Genomic DNA, 21,640 nt, shown 5'->3' with positions numbered 1-21,640 from the left:
GAATTCGTCTCTTAATTCCCATGTTTATTGAACACAATGTACGACAAAGGCAGATTGGAAATGCAAAGACTAGTGTTATTTTGCGACTGTTAATTCTTGAATTATACTTCTAAACTTTGGTTTACGAATAAATGTCGTAAAGTATTTCAAAGATCACAGACGACCTTCAGGTCGTTCTGCTACTTTTCATGTTTTCTGGGATACCCTGTATTTTAATGTTTTGATATCATATCTGAAGATATATATACATATATTATTGATTTGGGAAGTTTAAATCTGCTTCTGTTTTGTAAAAAAACATCGTTAAAATATGGTAAAAAAATTAAAAAGGTTAAACCGATCTTTATGCAATTGTATCTAGTAGTGAGACATGAGACATTGGTTTTAAACAAACAGAAAAGCTGCATAGAAATATATGATATATATGTGCATAGAAATATATGATATTTATATGCATAGAAATATATGATAACATGACGTTTAAAACGTAATACACAACATTTTTAATTTTTAAAAATTAAATTTATTTTCTATCGACAAATGTTTTAATAACTAAAAGTTTATTTAATCTGCTTGAAATACAAACCTCAAAAAAATTGCTTTCTTAGTGCTTCGAAAGTTCTCAGAATTAAAAATCAAAATGAAATGAAATGCCTTCTTTACTATCAAAAAAGGAGATATGCAATTTATATAGAGTGAGACCCATATACAACTGTAGAACAGGAAGACGACTTTTAAATAGTTCAAATAATGTTTTTAAATAGTTTAATGAACATGAAACTCAGCGATTGTGCATTGTTCATAGTCTCATTCCATTACTAACAAGATTTTTAACTACAAGTTTATCACAACATGAACATCACATATTATCATTTAAATGTCGTCTTCCTATTTAGCAGTTAATGATGGGCCTCAATGAAAAAAAACTTACAAATTCTTAAAGAGGACACAGAAAACAAAAAGAATTATTTTGATTAATAGCCTTAGAACAGTTTATGGATGACTTAAAGTATTTTTTGTATTTTCTAAAGTATTTTAAAACAAAAATAATTGTTTTCCTAAAGAAGATAAAAGCGTGAGATAAGATTTCTTGAACACAGATCAAAAAAAATCATTTCAAAGACGACTGCACATAACTTATAACTCAATGCCGCTAATTTCACCGATCTTCTTATGCAACATCAAAAGTTTATTCATGTCTCAGTCTCTGAGGGTAACCCTGCGTGTGAATTGTTTCCATACAACAGTATTTTACCACAATTAATTAACTTGGAGATCATAAGGCCACAAATATTGTTTATGCTACAGGGTGTCCCAAAAAACATGGGAATTCAGTGACGAATTCGATATCGTCTTTTCAAATAATTCTTTGATTTAGTATAGTGATACCTACTGAGAAAGCTGTAATCTGTAAGAGTTTCGTCTGCTATGTTTACATTTTGTTTGTTAATGTTTTGACTGCAACCGGTTGTACTTAGTAAAACAAGAAAATTACAGTATACAAACAGAGTAAACTTGTCCGTATTCACTGTTCATCTTGCGGAGACATTATAGACACATCTTTGCAGTCTTTTACCCTTTTCAATAAATAAACTCTAGCAGACATAATAATATTATGGCTTTTGAAATTAGGTATTACAGTGCTAATTCATAACAAAGGCGATATCGAATTCGTCACTGAATTCCCATGTTTTTTGGGACACCCTGTACTAAAGGTAACCCACACAAAAATGTATTATAATTAGTGAAGAACTTTCAAGATGATCGTTTCAAACTATATATTAGAAGGGGGTAGGGGGTTTCAAACTATATATTAGAAGGGGGTATAATTTTGCAATTTTTGCATATTTGAAATGGCATGGTCAAGGGCTTTTCAAAAATGTATAATTTTTCATTTTTTGGACAAATTTTTTTTGCAAACATTTTTACTATATAACTGGATTTGGCGATAAAAAATTCAATTTTTGTAAATTTGCAAAATTTTTTGCAGATTCTAAAAGTAGAGGACAAGAGCTTTCTAATGATGTATCATTTGTCATATTTGGACATAAAACATGGGATTTAGAGGGGGGGGTCAGTTTGACCCCCCCCCAAGCATATCCTGGTTTTCAAGTAGGGATATGGATAGGGTTAAGAAAAGTTAAAAATTTAAAAAGATATGCTTTAAAAATATTATCCTTTCTCCTTGAAAGAGACTGTAGATGAAATTTCAAGTGAACCGCCATTTATAAAGAAAGCTCTTCGTTAATCTTACGAAAGTAGAGAGATGGTAGAAATATTGCAAATCCAAGAATCATTGAAGTCACGTGCTGGAACCCAGTTCCTCCTGTTCAAACAAAATATATATCATGAATTATGATTTATTAAATATTTAATATGTAATTTGCACTGTAAAAAAGAACGATATACTGTTCTCAAACGACGATCATACATTTTAGCTCAAAATTAAATTTACGAAAGCTTTATCAGAAATTTTGTCATGGTGCGTAAAAGTAAATTATTCTTGTATTATTGCTGGATAGTTTTAAAGAGGATTTTTAGAAAAATTTAGAACGTAAAATTTTTTTTTATTTTAATATTTTTTTAATTGTTTTCGAATCTGAATTTACGATTACTTTTTAAAAAAGTTTAAAATAAAAAACCCTAATTAAGTTGCAATCCAAAATCATAAAAAAATAATAAAAACTTTAACATATTTTATTTCTCACCAATAGACTTTGCTTTTGGCAGAATCTCCATGAAGACGACATATATAACTGTTCCGGTGGCAACTCCTAAATTAGATTTAATCATGTTAAATGACAAAGTGCTATATCAATTTCTCGATACAGGGACATCAGCTGGAACTAATATTGATCTCGACCAACTACTAGAATTTTTAGGCTTCAGCCTATACCCGGCCCATTTCATTTTACCTTAACAGTCCCTTTAAAGATAAGGTATGAAGTTAATACTTGTTCACAACCCATCTTTTCATTTAAGAAAGTTGTAGACCGCTTAATGGTTACGGGACTAGGAAGGTAAACAAGGTTGAAAAAAAGGGTTTTGAAAGTGTAAAATATTAGATTTACAATTTTGACAAATATTGGCAATAAAACTTGTTTTTTTTTCATTTTCGAATAGGTTTTCAAAGTATTAAAGAATAGACTATTTCAAATTATTTTTAGTCTCTACCCTACTTTTTTAACCAAGATTTGTTTTTTTAAATCCTCTTATTTCTTGCTTTTTGATCCGATATTGATATTCGTACCATTACATGGAATACCAACCTTGCATAATTTGTAGAGGAAGTTCGTCAAGAGAAGAATTTTTGCTTAATTCTGTAAGTAATATTCCTATTCCAACTCCTGGGCTTAAAATATTCATTTTTTGTTACTTTTTAAAGTAATACTCCTATTCAAACTCCTGGACCCCAAATATATTTTTTTTAGTTTTCCAATGAAAATTCCTATTCCATCTCTTGGACCCAAAAAAGTATCTTTCTTGTTAGGTTTTCAAATTATATTGTTCAAACTCCAGGACCCAAAATATTCAATTTTTGTAATTTTTTCAAGAAATATTTTTATTCCAACTCCTAGTCCTGGATACAAAATATTATATTTTTTAGTTTTTCAAGTAATATTCCTTTTTTCAACTTCTGGACCCAAAATATTAAATTTGTTGTAAGTTCGTTTAGTAAAATTTCTTTTTCAATTTTGGGGGCCGAGCGCTGCGGATAGAACAGGCTAGGAGGCCGGGCGCTGCGGCCACATGATCAATATTATCCATGTGTTTCTATGAAATTACCTAATCTTCATCATTCGTTTAAACATAAATCATAATTTATCTTCATATATCTATATTTATTCTTTATTATTGTTCTGATATTAAATATTTTTCCTACAGCCGGAGCAAAGCTAAATACACAAATACTAATTGTGTATTTCAAATTCCCAACCTATAAAATAATAACATATAATCTCAAGTTCTGGAGAACGAAAATATTAACTGAATTCTCTCTCTAATATTTTGTAGAAAATCATATTTTCCTAAATTTATATGGTTTAAAGTGGACAAATTGTAATGTAAACAGCAAAGATACAAAAACATGGACACAAAAAAATCTGTCAATTAACAGCTACTCTTTGTTTAAAAAGAAAAGTCGTCTTCATCGTATTAATATAAACGCCGACCACTGAATCAATGAATATGCACCTTACCCTGCTTGCAATTAACTCGACACCAACAGAAAAGGAAATAACAAATTTATGTAGCGCTGTTGCTCCTAAATAACAAATTTATGTAGCGCTGTTGCTCCTGAATAACAAATTTATGTAGCGCTGTTACTCTTAAATAACAAATTTATGTAGCGTTGTTGCTCCTAAATAACTAAAAAAAAGAATTTGGGGTTTTTGCCACAACTCTTATTTATAATCCCTATATCTTTGGAAATTGGAACCCAATGTTGTAGACCTTTTATATTTCAAACTATGAAATGTTTTAAATCCAAAAGTATAAGTTTGAAATAATAAAGGTTTCCATCATCAGGTGCAAAGATATAGGGATTAGAATATTTGATTTCGTGGCAAAAACTCAGTTAATTTATTTCGCACACAAATATAAAATAATCATGATAAAAGCAAACTAAAATATAGAAATATAAATTTAGTGTTGACTAAATTTCGAGCAGTTGTCTACTTTTTATTACCAGTCATGAATTTGTATCAATAACTTTTTTATCCAAGTTTACGCCAAGTTTTAACTTGGAACATTATTATGGAAGATTATATCGACTTTTAAATGGTCCTTGGCAATATCTTGGAAATAATTAAATCTCGAAAAAAACTCAAGTTTTATATCCAAGTGTTGGCCAAGTTTAAACTTGGAAGCATCTTGGATCAAATCTTGTAAAAAATCTCGAGTATTAGTTTTTAAATAAAAATAAAAAAAGTTGTTTTTACCTGTCACCATCCAAACCCCAGCGGCTTCTCCTTCCAAACTTAAAGCCAGGCCTGATCATTACAACGTTTAAAAATTTTTGTAACGAAAATATTATTTATAATTTTGCAAAAATTCTTGAAATGGTATCGAACAAGAATTTGTTATCCTAAGTCGCTGTGATGTTTCTAGTCTGCCGTTGTAATTCTTAGAAACCCTATATTTATATATCTTTGTACAAATCAAGGTTGTATAATAAATTTGGTTACTCTCGATGCGCTCCAATGTACGTAAAATGTCGTCCCCTAGGATAGATATAAAAAACCTAATGACATCACTGATTATAGAAGCGAGAGTGACGTCATATTAGGTTTTTATCTATACATCTTAGAAGACGACATTTTCCGTATATTAGAGCGCATCCGAGAGTAAGCTGTCTTATTATACACCTTGCTACAGTCACAATAGAGAAAATAGGAAAAATTCTAAACACTTTTCAAGCTGGAACTACGACGATACATGAGGTAAAGGTTGAAGGGGTACCAAATTGTGAATCAGTCAGATTTATTTAAAAATTGAGAGTCAATTACAACTCTAATAATAGTCCCTTTGATATGTATAAAGAGAAGGTTTAGAAATAATTCAGGAAATGCTTAGTTTGACCATCAGAGTCAAAAGAAGTAAAATTATGGTTGAACAAACTAGAAAACATTAAAAAAATTGTCTTCACATTTTTTGTCTTTTTTACGTGCATTAAAATGTTATTGCGCGCATCAACTTTTGCTTCAATGTATGTAATAGTTAGGCTTACCTTCTACAGTACTATGAAATGACAGAGCTGAAATGATGAAAAATGTTCTAATTGCTGATTTTATCTAAAAGAAATAGAGTTTTTGTAACTGAGTTAATTTTCTCATTTCTTTGTTAATTCATTAAATTTTTGCCAATGAGAAAGAATTTAATGACTTAAGCTTATTGTTAATCCGAACCGAATTAAATTACTTAAAAGGTGCCAGTTCACTTTAAAAAGGTAAAATTTTGTGGTTTTAAATTTCATTGTAATACATTGTACATATTTGAAATTATATAAATGATAGATTAATGATGGGGGGGTCAATCAATGCTTTGGAATTTCAAAACCGTCATACAATATTTGGACGAATATCGGGGTGAAGGAATCGAATCTTTGCCGCAAACTCAAATGTTCTAATTTCGAAATCTTTTATGTAATCCTACAAAATTTCTGATCCTACAAAATTCATATTTTGAAATATCTAAGGTTGACGACATCGGGTTTTATAGCTGTAAGGATTAAAATATGATAGTTTTTGGCAAAGACTCAATTTATTTGTGCGTTTAAAAGTCTTTATAAAGATTGGCATCATGCATTTAATAAAGGGATTGTTCTAAAAAAATTACATTTGGCGCCTACAGCGGAGAATCCAGTGAAATCCTAAATTTGCTTAAAATTTAAATGGAACAATTCTTGCGGCTTTATGTTTACCCCTTTTTATTTTTCGCGAACACTCCCTTTATAACATTTAAGGGGTCAGACAGATACTCCACACAGATCTAAGATGCCTTGGACATATTTTTAAATCTCACGCACCCTTCAGTAAAAGTAAATTCAACCTGAAGTCTGAACCTTGTTGCACCGGCTGGTCCAATTGAGTGTCTGCTTAATTTACCCAATGTCCGGGCGATGCAGTACAAACTGGGACCGGAAAGGTTGACCCGGCTCGGAAATTCAAATGTACTACGGCTGCCCGTGATCTGATCTCATGGAAATTATTGATTTTGCTACAAAGGTGTCACTAATCACTATAAGGTTTAGTCGGTTACTGAAATGGTCAAAAATACAATTTAGTGCCTAATAATTCATTTGTAGGATTTTCATATAAAAAATATGCAGGTTGCAAAGATATAGGAATTAGAAAATTAGAGTGTGTGTCAAGTTTTTTAAAGAACCTGTGCTCCCTTCTTCTCTTCCTTTTCATCTTCTTCATAATCTTCTTCACTCTCCTCTTCAGGATTATCTGTTTGTTCTGAATGATTTTAAATCAGTAAAAGAATTGTGTCTTTGCCACAAAATCTGATTTTCTAAACCCTATATCGTCGCAATCCAATGTCGGAGACCTTAGATATTTCAAACTTTTTTACAGCAAAATATATTAGTTTAAAATATCAGTGGTCTAATCATCACTCATCAGGTTGCAAAGATATAGGGATTAGAAAATCAACTCCTTTAAATCTTGTGCGAGTTTTCGCGAGTTCTTCGCTCTTGGGAATTAAGCGATTCAAATATTTGTCCCAAACTTAAATTTTCTTTTGCCTGTTTCTTTGCGACCAAAATCGAAGATTTTTTATACTTCAAACTATAAATTGTATTAGATAAAATATTTTAACTTTGAAATATCATATTTATACATCATTAGGTTTCAAAGATATAGGAATATGAAAATTTAAGCTTGTGACAAAAAAGGAATTTTAGCAAACACTCCAATTCAATCCAATCCAATTTGATTGAAATTCAGCCTTTCGTTTTTCGCGAACACTACCTTTAACAGTTTTTAAAATAATACAATAATAATATAAAGGGCTAACCACAGCATCTCAATTTTTTTTGATAGACTACAGTGAAACCCTTAATAAGGAATACATCGAAAGAATTGATCAAATGTCGTATTCTTCACTTTCTGATAATGGAATGTTGCAGAAATTTAGTTTTTTTTAATTAAATGATTATATGGAACTCTTTAAAACTGTTCCCGCATATTTATGGCTATTTATTTATTTTCGCAAATACTGAAATTTACGTAATATAGTATAAAACTCATTGAAAAATTGTCAAGACGACATTTGATAAATTCTTCCGATGTATTCTTTATTAAGGGTTTCACTGTATTAGGTCAAATGACCACAAAATTCATATCAAGTTTATTTTGTTTTGTTTTAGATTATCAGCTTTACAACTTACTGAATTAAGCAAAAGTTCCTTTATAAAAAGTTGCACAAATTTTTTTTTTCAATTTGTATAAAAACTTGAAACTTGTTTGAAAAAATTTAAACGTTTTTTTCTTAAACTTGTTTAAAAACTTATTAAAAAACTTAAAAACTATTAAATAAAATTTGTGGAAAAAAAACATGTTTAAAATTATAAAAAATCAATAATATTTATTACCTCCTGAACTTTTCATTTCATGTTCACTAATATTTTTCCTGTATCTGAAGTTAGTTTCAGAATCACTAGCTCTAGTCTAAACACAGGAGGGGAATAAGTCAAAGTGAGTATATGAGGTGTAGGTCCGAAAGGAGAAAAAAAATTAGCCCCCCCCCCTGTGTGAATGACTTATATTGTGATTGTCATTCATAAGTAAATAATAGGAAATGTCACCCAAACCAAAGTATCAAATATAATAGCTGTTTCGGATAGTCAGGGGGTTTTTATTTATAGTGAGCGTGTTTCAGATAGTACTATGCAACAAATAGAACATACCACTTAGTGGACATTAGAGGTATCTTTAGCGACCATTCAATGGTAGCAGAGCAATAAATGATCATGGCCCTGGGTATTTCCAAGTACCCATGTTAAGTCATTTATTTAATTATTTTTCTCCCCCCCACAATAGCAAGTACTATCTGTAGCGCTAAAAATTAAAAATGGCGACAAAATTTGGAGTTACACCCCCTGACATAAATGCGTGTAAGACATATGAAGCGTTTAAGCGTGAAATTACTGCGTGGGCATCTGTGACAGATTTGGCGAAATCCAAGCAAGGAAACTATGTGGCGTTGTCATTGCCCAATAAATCTCAGTTTGGTAATGATCTGAGAGAAAGAGTGTTTGAAAATCTGAGTCCAGTACTATTGATGATGTGATTGAAAAATGGGATGAATTTGATAGCTGTAAGAAGGAAAGTGAGCAATCACTAGAGGACTTTATTGCTGAATATGAAATAAAAAGCAACAGAGTCAAGGCAACTGGAACCTGTTTGTCTGGTGAAATCCTTGCCTATATGCTAATGAAGAGAGCTGGTCTTTCCAACTTAGAGAGAATGTTAGTTTTGTCTAGGGTAGATATGACTGACAAGAACAATTTGTATAAGAATGTGAAGTTAAACATGTCTAACATCTTGGGAAAATGCATGAAAACTAAGCAAGAGTCTGTTCCAGCCATTAAGTTGGAACCAGCTTTGTTGGCTCAACATAAAGATGTTCTGGCTGCTGCTGGATACTATCGTGGAAGAGCTAATACAGTTCCAAATTCTTATCTGAAAGGAAACAAGTCTAGATTTCAGAAATCTAGCTTCTCAAAGAAACCATGTGAACAGAAATTGGAGAAGGGTGGGAGACCAATAAATTCAAAGGGTCCAGATGGAAAAATGATGACTTGTAGAGCATGTGGCTCCTTTAGACATCTCATAAAGCAATGCCCAGACAGCTATGAAAAAAATAAGTTTGGAGCATATCATGTTGAAGATGATGAGGATAGTAGCTGCAATCTCACTGAAAGTCTAAGTGAAGAGGATGACTTTGAAATTGAGAGATTTGTTCTCTTCACCTCTGATAGAGAGGAACTGAGTCGATTCACATCTGAGTCAATTAACTGTGCCGCACTAGATACATGCTGTACCTCAACTGTTGCAGGAGAAAAGTGGTTGAACATTTATCTTAAGAGCCTGTCAAGCAAGATGAAAAAGAATGTGGTTGGGCCGGTAGAAGGAAAGAAATGTTTCCAATTTGGTAACCAAGGAGTACTCAAATCTAAAGGAAGATACAAGATACCCGCAATCATAGCTGGTACTGAGCAAAGCATTGAGGTGGATATAATTTCTTCAGATATTCCCATGCTTCTCTCCAAAGCTGACATGAAAAGACTAGGAGTCACTTTATTCATGTTAGAAGACAAGGTAGAGATATTAGGAAAAACTCTTGATCTCAACACCACTAGTGCTGGTCACTATCTTCTGCCTCTGGATGAAGCCATCAAGCAGGTAGATGAGAGTTTCAAAGTTGAGGATGCTTTTGCCATTGACCTTAAGTCTGCAAATTGTACAGTGAAAACTACTGCACTTAGAAAGATTCACAAACAATTTGGCCATAGACCAAAGAAGAGTTTTACAGATCTACTGAAATCAGCAGACTCCTACACTGAGGACATGTCAAAGATTTTAGATGACATTATTGAAAACTGTGAAGGTTGCATTAAAAGAAAGCGGAATCCAGATAGACCTGCAGTGGCCATGCCAATGGCAAATGAGTTCAATGAGAAGATTGCCATTGATCTAAAGATCTGGAAAGGTCAGTATATACTCTACATGATTGACATGTGGTCAAGATTGACAAAGGCGAAAGTTATAAGCAGAAAGAAACCATCCATGGTCATAGATGCTATAATGCAAGAGTGGGTGGCTAACTTTGGGGTCATGAGTTCAATTCTCAATGATAATGGTGGAGAGTTTACAGGCGAAGAAATCAGAGAGGTGAAGAGTGTACTTAATGTTGTAGACCTTACTACAGCTGCTGATTCTCCATGGCAAAATGGCCTTTGTGAAAAGAACCATGCTCTAGCAGACAACATTCTGGAAAGAATGGATGATGACTATCCAACCATGAGTCTGCAGACAAAGGTTTCATGGGCTTGCATGGCTAAAAACTCATTGCAGATGGTTTATGGACATAGTCCCAACCAATTGGTATTTGGCAGAAACCCCAAATTGCCTAACATCCTAGTTGATGGTCCACCTGCCAGCTACCAAGAGGTGGAAGGTCGAGACTACAGACATAAAGAGTGCATTTCTTCAGGGTTCAAAACTTGAAAGAGAAGTATTTATTAAACCACCTAAGGAGGCAAATGTTGACAAAGGTTTGTTGTGGAAACTAAATAAGTGCCTTTATGGACTGAAGGATGCAAGCCGTCAATGGTATTTCAAAGTAAGAGGAAAGCTTCTTGATGCCAAATTTCAACAATCTGAGCAAGACCCAGGACTATTTGTTATGCATGATGATGCTGGTAAGACTGTTGGCATTGTGGGTCTGCATGTTGATGACTTCATCCATGCTGGGTCAGATTCATTCAATGATTCAATACTATATCCAATACTTAAGAGTTTCCAGGTTGGAAAGAATGAGAAGGAAAGTTTCATGTACACTGGGTTTTACATAAAACAAAGTGGAGATAATATTGTGTTGGATCAATCAAAGTACACTAATTCAACTGTAGAGATCATTGAAATGGACCCGAAGCGAATGAAGGAGAAAACTTCAGATCTTACTGAATCTGAAAGGACAGATTTGAGAAAAATGGCAGGTGCACTAAATTGGATTGTAAGAGCTACTAGACCTGACCTTGCATTTGAGATGATCGAACTGAGCACTAAATTCAAAAGTGGAATTGTTGACGATCTTATTAGAGTGAGAAAAGCTTTGCTTAACACTAAGATGAACAAAGCTGAAATTCTCATTCCAGCCCTAGAAAATCCTAGAGATTGGCAGATTCTTTGCTACACAGATGCTGCTCTAGGAAACCTTAATGATGGAGTAGATAGCACAGGAGGGCATATTGTGTTTCTAACTGACTCGGAGCAGAAGAAATGTGCTGTATTAGATTGGCAGGCAAACAAAATAAAGCGTGTAGTTAGGTCCACCCTAGCAGCAGAAGCTCTCAGTCTGTGTGATGGTCTGGAGACTGCTTTGCATATTAGAAGAGTTCTGGAGGATACTCTGAATCTACCTTCAAAAACAATCAAGATACATGGTATTGTAGATAACAGATCAACTGTTGATGCTGTCAAATCAACAACAGTGGTGGATGATAAGAGATTGCGCAGAGAAATTGGTGCCATCAAGCAGCTTCTGGAAAGAGGGGACATCAACAGCATTACATGGGTCCCAGGCAGTGAGCAACTGGCAGATGTTCTAACCAAACGAGGAGTTAACAGTTGCAAACTTCTGAATGTTATTCAAACAGGGAAGCTCATCTAGATTTATATTCTGAGAAGAAGGATATGATCAAAGTTTTTTTTTCAAAGTTTGACTTCAAGATTATCTTGTGTTTTATTTTATAACTTACTCTCATATTGTACTATTTTAACAATCACTTTATTCATGTACACATATATTTACTATATTCATTTGATTAACTGAAACACACATATTATTTTCTAAATATTGATTTTTTTAGACCTTTCAGATTAAAAAAAAAAAAAAAATGGATTCCTCCAAGAGTCCAGAAACTCTGAACCCTTCCAAAGGTTCCACTAGATATGGGAATCTTTCCAAGGATTCTGCGAGTTAAAAGGATCTCTCCAAGGATTCTTCTAGGGATCAGGATATGGATCTTTCCAAGGATTCTTCTAGGGAGATGTATATGGATCTTTCCAAGGATCCTTATAACACAAAGCTACCAAAGCATAAAACTACCATTAACTTAGGATGTGACAGTAGAGCTAATTACAGAAACCTTGTGATAGGACATTCTCAGGTTAGGGATAAATGGACAGTTGTTTTGCCAGAAGAAGAGTTAAATTTTCAGATGGATTGGATCTCTGTGTCTGGTGGAAAAGCAACTGCCCTGGGAGAAGAAATTATTAGAATTCTTAGAACATATGAAGGAGATCAGCCATTGAGGATATCTGCTATAATATGGCAGAATTCTGTAGAAGAAACAAGTCTTGAAGACATGAAGAACTTGGTGAGAAAGATTCAAGAAGAGTTGGATTATCACCCAGAGCATAAAGTGGCCTTTCCAACTTTGCACTTCATTCCACAGCAGGAGTTAAATTGGGAAAAAGTGGGACATTTCAATGACTATCTGAGAGAGGTTAACATTAGAAATGGTCTCAATCCCTACAACTTGCACAAGTCTATAATGAAGAAGAAGAAAGGAGGTGGACTGAAAGTTCAACAAGTTGCTTTTGATGAGTTCCAAGCAGGAACAGGTAAAGGTTACCATATTGCAAAAAGCAAGTGGCCAGAATATGTAAGAGTGATCAAGAAATATCATCAAACTGGATTCAGAGATCATGAGGGAGCCAAATATGATCACAATCCTAGGGCAACCAATCAGATCATGCTAATGCCTGTATCTACCAATAAGATGAAAAATCCTAGGGAAGTTGACCTTAGAAGATCTTTAAATGCTGCTGACAAGGCTGACAAGAAGGCTAAGAAGGCAAAAGGAAAGAAGTAACAGGGAAAAAAAAAAAAAAAAAAAAAAAAAAAAAAGAGGATAATATAATGAATGTGTGAATGACTCATATTGTGATTGTCATTTATAAGTAAATAATAGGAAATGTCACCCAAACCAAAGTATCAAATATAATAGCTGTTTCGGATAGTCAGGGGGTTTTTATTTATAGTGAGCGTGTTTCAGATAGTACTATGCAACAAATAGAACATACCACTTAGTGGACATTAGAGGTATCTTTAGCGACCATTCACCCCCCCCCCCCCTGGACAAATTTATGGAGATTTGGTTGCACACTTATTAGAAATAGATAAAGTAAAGATGGCATGTTTACAAGTACATGAACAATGTGCAGTTTCATGTACAGGGTGACCCCTATCAAATCGGACTATTAACGGGCTCGTTTTTTGAATGACGACATTAATAAATCGACATTACAGAAAAAACCTTGATACTTTGACGGTACCAAGCTGTATGGTCAAGATGCATATGTGATTTTCTACTAAGTAGCTTGCTAGAAAAGTGAAATTAATTTTAACATGATTCACAATTTAAAGGTTTAATGACCTAATGGTTAACAATTTGTAACTCAAATATGCCTCTCTACACAGAAAGGTCATTTGAAATTACTTCGAAATCCCTTTAAAATGGAAAAGGAATCCAACCGATATCAACATTTGTATCAATCCTATTCAACATTCGTATCCATCCTTTAACTTGCATCCAACCAATATCAATACATGGTATCGTTTAACATTAGTAGCCATCCTATATCAAATTCATAATCCATCATAACATTTATATCCATCCTTTAACTTAAACCCAATGGATATCAACATTTGTATCCATCCTTTAACATTCGTATCCACCCTTTTACATTCGTATACATCCTGTTTCGACATTCGAATATATCTTTTGCAACATTTGAATCAAACCTATATCCATCCTTAAACATTTGTATAAAATGATCCGCGTCCTCCCCCTCCCCCCCCCCCCCCCCCCCCCCCCCCCCCACCAGCTGTCAGTCTTTACGCAGGCAACTCACCGAAATTATTTACTTGGATCTACAAAATTCATCCCCAATTACTGATGCTTTTAATTGAGCGCGGCGTTCAGTCAATTCAGCTGTAAAACATGAAGAAAATTTTTCCCCACCTCGCACGCCTGATCTTTGCACTTCAACCTTTGCCCATCTTTTATTGATATCGCCTTTTTCCAAATGCGAGCCCGTTAATTATTCTGAAATGATATGGGACACCCTGTAGATAAAAGCTAAAAAACAACCACGGCCTTTATCTATCTATGAAAAAATCTCCAATTTCTAGTTTTTGTTCATGTTTTGATAAATATCTGTAATTTTAAGTTACAGTGGTACACTTCATCCATCATCTTTAGTACACTCACAAATTAGATTTCAAAATAAAAATGTATAATGCTTTTAACCATAAGTCATCGAGCTAATGCAAAAAATGTTAGAAAATCATTTAATTCTTACGTTGTAAGATTTTCTCGTTGACGCAGCTTTCCCTTTATGAGGGTGCAGAAAATGATGTAATAACTCCTCTAAAAATAAAAACAGTCAATCTTCATAGATTTTTTAGAACAGTTATACAAAGCACACACATTTTAAAATGCAATTAAATTCAAATTGAAGTTTTGAAATAGTTTATTTCGAAAATATCAATTTTTTATAAGATTTTTGTGTTTGGGTTAAAAATTATTTTTCAATTAATCATTTGCCGTTTTCAGTTGAATTTTTATTGTTTGTAATTTTTTAAAATTTAACTATTTTATATTATATTTAAACATTTATATTATATAATATATTTTATATTTAAACATTTATAAAGGAATTGTCCTTTGCCACAAACTTTGATTTTCTAATCCCTATATCTTTGCAAGGTGTAGACCATGGGATATACAGGGTGTCCCACATCAAATTAGACCGCGTCAATGGGTCTAAATTACGATTTGGGGGACAAATCAGAAAATTTAAGAAGAATGAATCATTTTGAAAAATTTAATAAGGCTAATATAATTTTTTTTTTGCAGAAAATGCTAGATTTTTCGAATATTATGTGCGTATTTAAGTGTTAAAGATCGGAGATAATCTAATTTGATATGGGACGCTCTGTATTTCAAACTATGAGTTGTGTTTGATCAAATAATTCAAGTTTGAAATATCAAAGGTTTACACCATCAGGCTGCAAAAATAATTTTGAGTTTATAACAAAAACTTAATTCCTTTATTATTTTAAAATCTTTACCAAGAAAGCATATAAAGAAGAATCCTGAACACATTATTAGTTCAGCAACAGGCAATGTTCTAAATACTAAAAATTTAATTTTTTTCTCCTTTTAATCTTTTTTTTTACTCTATTTATTTTATCATGTCCTCCCTATTTCTATATCTGAAAAGTGTAGCATGATCATTCTATGAAATTTTTTCAGATCTGTTTTATTCGCTTCTTTTCTATTATATTTTATACCTTTGCTAATGAAGTATCTATTTTTTTGCCAGAATTCAACATATAAGGTAGAAAAAAGACAATATCATACTGTTTATTTCGCATAGAGAATTAAAGGGGTTCCGTTGTGAATCATTCTTTAAATGAAAGGTCAATTGAAATTACGCGTACAGTCCCTTTTTAGGACCGGCCTTTGCTATACGTTTCAAGCTTTACTTACGTTTAAAACTTTACTTACGTTTCAAACTTTTCTTACGTTTCACACTTTACTTACGTTTCAAACTTTACTTACCTTTCAAGCTTTACTACGTTTCAAACTTTATTTATGTTTCAAACTTTACTTACGTTTCAAACTTTACTTATGTAACAAACGTTACTTACGTTTCAAACTTTACTTATGTTTCAAGCTTTACTTACGTTTCACACTTTACTTACGTTTCAAACTTTACTTACCTTTCAAGCTTTACTACGTTTCAAACTTTATTTATGTTTCAAACTTTACTTACGTTTCAAACTTTACTTATGTTACAAACGTTACTTACGTTTCAAGCTTTACTTACGTTTCAAACTTTACTTATGTTTCAAACTATACTTACGTTTCAAACTATACTTACGTTTCAAACTTTACTTACGTTTCAAACTTTACTTACGTTTCAAGCTTAACTTATGTTTCAAACTTTACTTACGTTTCAAGCTTTACTTACGTTTCAAACTTTACTTATGTTTCAAACTATACTTACCTTTCAAACTTTACTTATGTTTCAAACTTTACTTACGTTTCAAACTTTACTTATGTTTCAAACTATACTTACGTTTCAAGCTTTACTTACGTTTCAAACTTTACTTACGTTTCAAACTATACTTACGTTTCAAACTATACTTACGTTTCAAACTTTACTTACGTTTCAAACTTTACTTATGTTTCAAACTATACTTACGGTTCAAATTATACTTACGTTTCAAACTTTACTTACGTTTCAAACTTTTCTTACGTTTCAAACTTTCCTTACGTTTCAAACTTTTCTTACGTTTCAAACTGTGCAAGTTCTATCTCCTCTCTGACCTCTGGTAACCAATGACAGAAACAGTTTGCCAGGAGAACACCTCCGCCAAGGTTTAATAAAAAGGAGAGAAGAACATTCTGGAAATATCAAAAATAAATCTCAAATCGGCCATTAGGGTCCCATCCCTTCGGACTTCATCCCCCCCCGCCTCCCAAATCCGAGCCCCTATCGAGCCGGCCGCGGCCGAACGAAGATTGACTTTACCCAAAGGCCAAGATTTAAAATCTTAGATCCTGGGTTAGCAGCAGTTTCCCAATTAAGTTCCAAGAATTTTTTAGTATTTTCGAAAAACTTTCATTTAACAAGCTTATTCTTACCTTAAATTTTTTCTTATGTTTCTTTAATATCTCTGGATCTGAAGTTTCCACGGCTGTAAAATCAAGCCTATAAACATATACTGTGGTAAGCGATTATATCACTACAATGAAGACGATTTTTTATTAAGTTTTGATTGTTAACAAGTTTTTTTTTTAATTACAAGTTTACAAGTAATCAAAGGGAAGCTTTTTTAATTGATGAATTCTCTTGTTTTTGTGTATCCATGTAGTACGTTTAACAGCTGAAGTCAAATCAAAATTGAATACGAATGTCGTCTTCATTGTATTGATATAATCTCCTACCACTGTACAGCGATAACCAGAAAACTCTTAAATATGAAGACTACTTTTAGAATCAAGTTATAATTTAATCTAGTCCAACCAGCATGAGACAAAGCAACTGTGCAGTGTAAATAAACCCATTTTACTAAATTATGATTTGATCAGTGTATAGTAAAAGTATTTGCTTTGTGACAACATAAAAAAACTTAATTATTGATATATAATGTCGTCTTCCTATTCCACGGTTTTCTGGTTATCACTGTAGAAAATAGTTTTAAAACGGTCAGTTTTGAATTGCATTTAAGAAAACACATGAATTAATTAAACATCTTTGAATTGATTTTTTACCCTTTGCCAGCTTTCAGATCAAACTTTATAAAATCCATACCAAACAGGGTCCAATAAGTTTAATGTCACTATGAAACAAATTCAGTAATACTGATAAAGAGTTTAGTCGGGATCATAAGATTTAATAACAGCCTAGGAATCAGGAAGAAAATGGTATTTGGATGATCTAGGGTACTATCCACGATTTAATATTATATATTAAGATTTGCCAGAGAAAGTGCAACAGTCACACCGCAGGGAACCTTGAATGTAAGAAAAAAAAACGATATAATTCCATATAAACATCGTCTTTGAAATCTCATCTTAGTGGGTACCCCATGTGTCTTACAAAAAAAGGGGGCCATTCCTTTTCAAGGATACAGTGGTCGACCACATGACGTCTCCGACCATTCTCCGACTGTGTAACTACGAATAATCTATCTGTCTCCCTGCAGATAAAAATTTAGCGTGAGACACCTAGCGGCCAAACAATAGTCCCCCAAAGTACGTCAACAAGACGACCACAATGTACATGATGTACACACGGAATGGCAGAAGCTGAACTCCAACCTTTGATTGTGCGAGGTGGGGAAGATTTTACTTTTGTACATGACCACTTTTTCAACAATTTTCGATTTAATTAGCATTTGTTTAGGGTTAGGTTAGGTTAAGACACTTTCTGGGCCGAGCGCTGCGGCTAGGATTCAATCTCCATCTACAAATGTCATCCCCCCTTAATCATGCGGCAGTGAAGTATTCCCTACCTCGCACACTCGAAGGTTGGAGTTCAGCGTCTGCCACACGGAATGGTCTATGAAGAGAGACTCGTCATCTTCTTATATATTTAATACATTTACCTTTTAGAAAGTATGAGAGGAAGAAATCCAAAAGCTAAACTAAGAATTACAATTATCACAGCGGCATAGATTTTTACTGAACAAAACATATAAAATTAGATTTTTTTATCTGAAATCTGAAATCCAGAGGGCTGGACACACAGCGATATTTAGTTCACACCATTAACCTCTTATTTAAGTCAAATAAGAGAAAGTCGTAGCAATGTTGCATTGAAGTTCTAAAATATGTCCATTCTCATCATGAAATACAAGGTATATGTATTTTAAAAGGGTGATTGTGACAAAAAACATCCCCCCCCTGACCTCCGAAAATACCCCACTTTTAATTTTTAAAACTATTGTTTTAGATTTTTCATGAAATTCAATATTGTAATGATATTATTGTAATTGTACTATTGTAATTATATTATTGTAATTATATTATTGTACTTGTATTATTGTAATTGTATTATTGTAATTTTATTATTGTAATTATATTATTGTAATTATATTATTGTAATTGTATTATTGTAATTGTATTATTGTAATTGTATTATTGTAATTGTATTATTATTATTATATTATTGTAATTGTATTATTGTAATTATATTATTGTAATGATATTATTGTAATTTTATTATTGTAATTACATTATTGTAATTGTATTCTTGTAATTATATTATTAACATTATAATATTTTAATTATAATATTGTAATTGTATTATTGTAATTACATTATTGTAATTATATTATTGTAATTGTACCATTGTAATTATATTATTGTAATTGTATCATTGTAATTATATTATTGTAATTATATTATTGTAATTATATTATTGTAATTATATTATTGTAATTATATTATTGTAATTGTGTTATTGTAATTATATTATTGTATTGTTCCCTAATGTAATATGAGATAAACCTTCACTGTCCTCCTCCGATGTCGTCATTATTAATCTTTAACAGAAATATCTTTCTACAAAACTTTCAATGGTACCGTTGTGAATAATCCATTGACATATTGAATTTACGCTTTCACTTATCTAACCATGGTGCTTATTTGGATTAAAACTAGATTAATGGAATTAAAAAACCTCCACTAATCTTCTTAGTTCGTTACCCCTTCCTTGAAACTAGGGCTTCAAAAAAAACGGCAATTTTTTAAATTTAACGGATTAGTCTGTTAATAAAGAGAAAAACTGTAAATTTTAAAATCGTTTACGCACAAAAGTCTAACGAGCATTGGTTCACACACTTTGCTAATGGTGGATGTCAAAGTTTACTAAAGTCAACAAGAATGGGTTCACACACTTTGCTAATGATAGATGTCAAAGTCTACTACAGTCAACAAGAATGGGTTCACATACTATACTAATGGTAGATCTCAAAGTCTACTACAGTCAACAAGAATGGGTTCACACACTTTGCTAATGATGGATGTCAAAGTCTACTACAGTCAACAAGAATGGGTTCACACCCTTTGCTAATGGTGGATGTCAAAGTCTACTACAGTCAACAAGAATGGGTTCTCACACTTTGCTAATGGTGGATGTCAAAGTCTACTACAGTCAACGAGAATATATTGCCTTTTGCTAAATCAATATGAATTTATAAGTTCAATGAATGCATTCCTGTAAATGTTTTGATTATTTGAGTGCTGACTAAGTATCTACTTGTAAATCCACAATAAATGTATATTCAGTTGAGATTTCAATATGTATAGTTTGTTTCAACAAATTCCGATCAGAACAAAATTATCAAACATTATACTTTCAATTTTCTATTAATAAATTTTCTATGGGTTTTATTTTAAGCTGAACCATCATACGTTATTATTTGTATTTTGTGTTTGAAAATAAACACTTAAGCCATAAAAATATTAATTATTGAAAAAAAGAACGAACTAATGTGTTAAGAAAAGCTACGTTTATAAAATGTTCTTCTTAAAATTGCATGAAACTTGCTGGGCGCCGTTAACGATTTCAATAATATCTTCTGCATACTTCGTTATTATTGAGATAGTTAGCGATCGGTAAGTTTAAATAAAAAGAACAGAAAATACAATTAACTGAACGAAACATTCAGTTCTAATCTAAGAACAAACAGATATCAATGTCAGCACATTGAAATCATATAGGGCCCATTGGTTTTGGCATTGATCGAATACATGCTTGTGTCCCTGCAGAGACATTGATAGCTGATTATGCCCATTGGTTTGGCATTGATCAATTCAGAGCTCGTGTCCTAGTTGGCTAAACATAGTGTCCGGCTCCGCGCTGACATCGATAGCTGAGGAGATTGTATCTGGGTATAACCATTGATAGCTAAGTGAAACTGAACTTATGTACCTGTATAGTTACAGGTTCTAGAAACTGCTATGGAGTAGGGTATTTACTAGATACTGATTTAACATGTTCTGTCCTTTTTCCAGCAACCCGATACTTTCGATCACAAGAAACATAAACTTTTTGCTTTTTCTTTTCCGTACTTTTTGTAGGCGGCTGAATTTTTGAATATTATGAAGAATATTAATGTTGGACCAAAGTCCAATGAAATTAAATTAGAAGAAAGCGAATGCCTTCTGGTCTTGTTAAAATTTTGATAGGTAAAGGTAGTGTCTACGTACGCAAATCCCAATGAATCTCCGTTTCATTGTGAGATGTTGGATTCACAACGGTACCCTTTAAACCTAGCTCTGACAAAGAAGGAATAATAAATCCTATATTTATCTTGCTAAGAACTGCATATTTTAAACTGTGATAGAAAGAGTACATAGATGCCCAGTCCTTTGAAATTACGTATACATACAGTCCCTTTAAGGGTCAATTTAAATTATATATAATCTCTGTTACTATGTATATAACTAGTAGACGACTGGAGTAAAATATATTAAAGTATTCAAATATATTATTATTATATAGATAAGAAGACACACTAGCATCAAAGCGACTGTAAACAGGAGAGTTAAATATAAGCAATTCTTCAGCCAGGGGCGGATACAGGGGGGGGGGGGGGCGGCAGGACCTTCGCACCCCCTCCGAGATTTCAGATTACCTTCTCAATAGCACATAAAGGAAAGAGAATCTAGTGCAAAACATGAAACTCAAAAAAAAATTCGCCTTCGGCTTGTTTTTTGGTTCCTAAATCTGGATTTTTTTGTTCCGAAATAAATCTAGCATCCCCCTCACTTAAATCTTGTATCCGCCCCTGTTCAGATCTACTAACAAATCATTATTTA

The 21,640-nt window shown here is 32.6% G+C and overlaps 1 protein-coding gene across 1 annotated transcript; it reads right to left on the bottom strand.

The window, feature by feature from the left end:
• Nucleotides 1-2,108: 2,108 nt before the first annotated feature.
• Nucleotides 2,109-19,453, bottom strand: LOC111702075 (zinc transporter ZIP1). The gene is made up of 15 exons (XM_023473638.1): nt 19,304-19,453; nt 18,421-18,496; nt 16,955-17,021; nt 16,602-16,714; nt 15,373-15,431; nt 14,601-14,668; nt 8,099-8,174; nt 6,886-6,962; nt 5,729-5,792; nt 4,941-4,991; nt 4,200-4,264; nt 3,880-3,937; nt 3,270-3,347; nt 2,709-2,774; nt 2,109-2,326 (listed from the first exon to the last, which is right to left on the bottom strand). The coding sequence occupies exons 1-15, from the start codon at nt 19,350-19,352 to the stop codon at nt 2,226-2,228; spliced, it is 1,068 nt and encodes a 355-aa protein (XP_023329406.1). The 5' UTR covers nt 19,353-19,453; the 3' UTR covers nt 2,109-2,225.
• Nucleotides 19,454-21,640: the final 2,187 nt, after the last annotated feature.

The sequence above is a fragment of the Eurytemora carolleeae genome, unplaced genomic scaffold (assembly GCF_000591075.1).
Source record: "Eurytemora carolleeae unplaced genomic scaffold, Eaff_2.0 scaffold53, whole genome shotgun sequence".
Taxonomy (NCBI): domain Eukaryota; kingdom Metazoa; phylum Arthropoda; class Copepoda; order Calanoida; family Temoridae; genus Eurytemora; species Eurytemora carolleeae.
The sequence above is the reverse complement of the archived record's forward strand: the minus strand, read 5'-3'. Positions and strand labels throughout refer to the sequence as shown.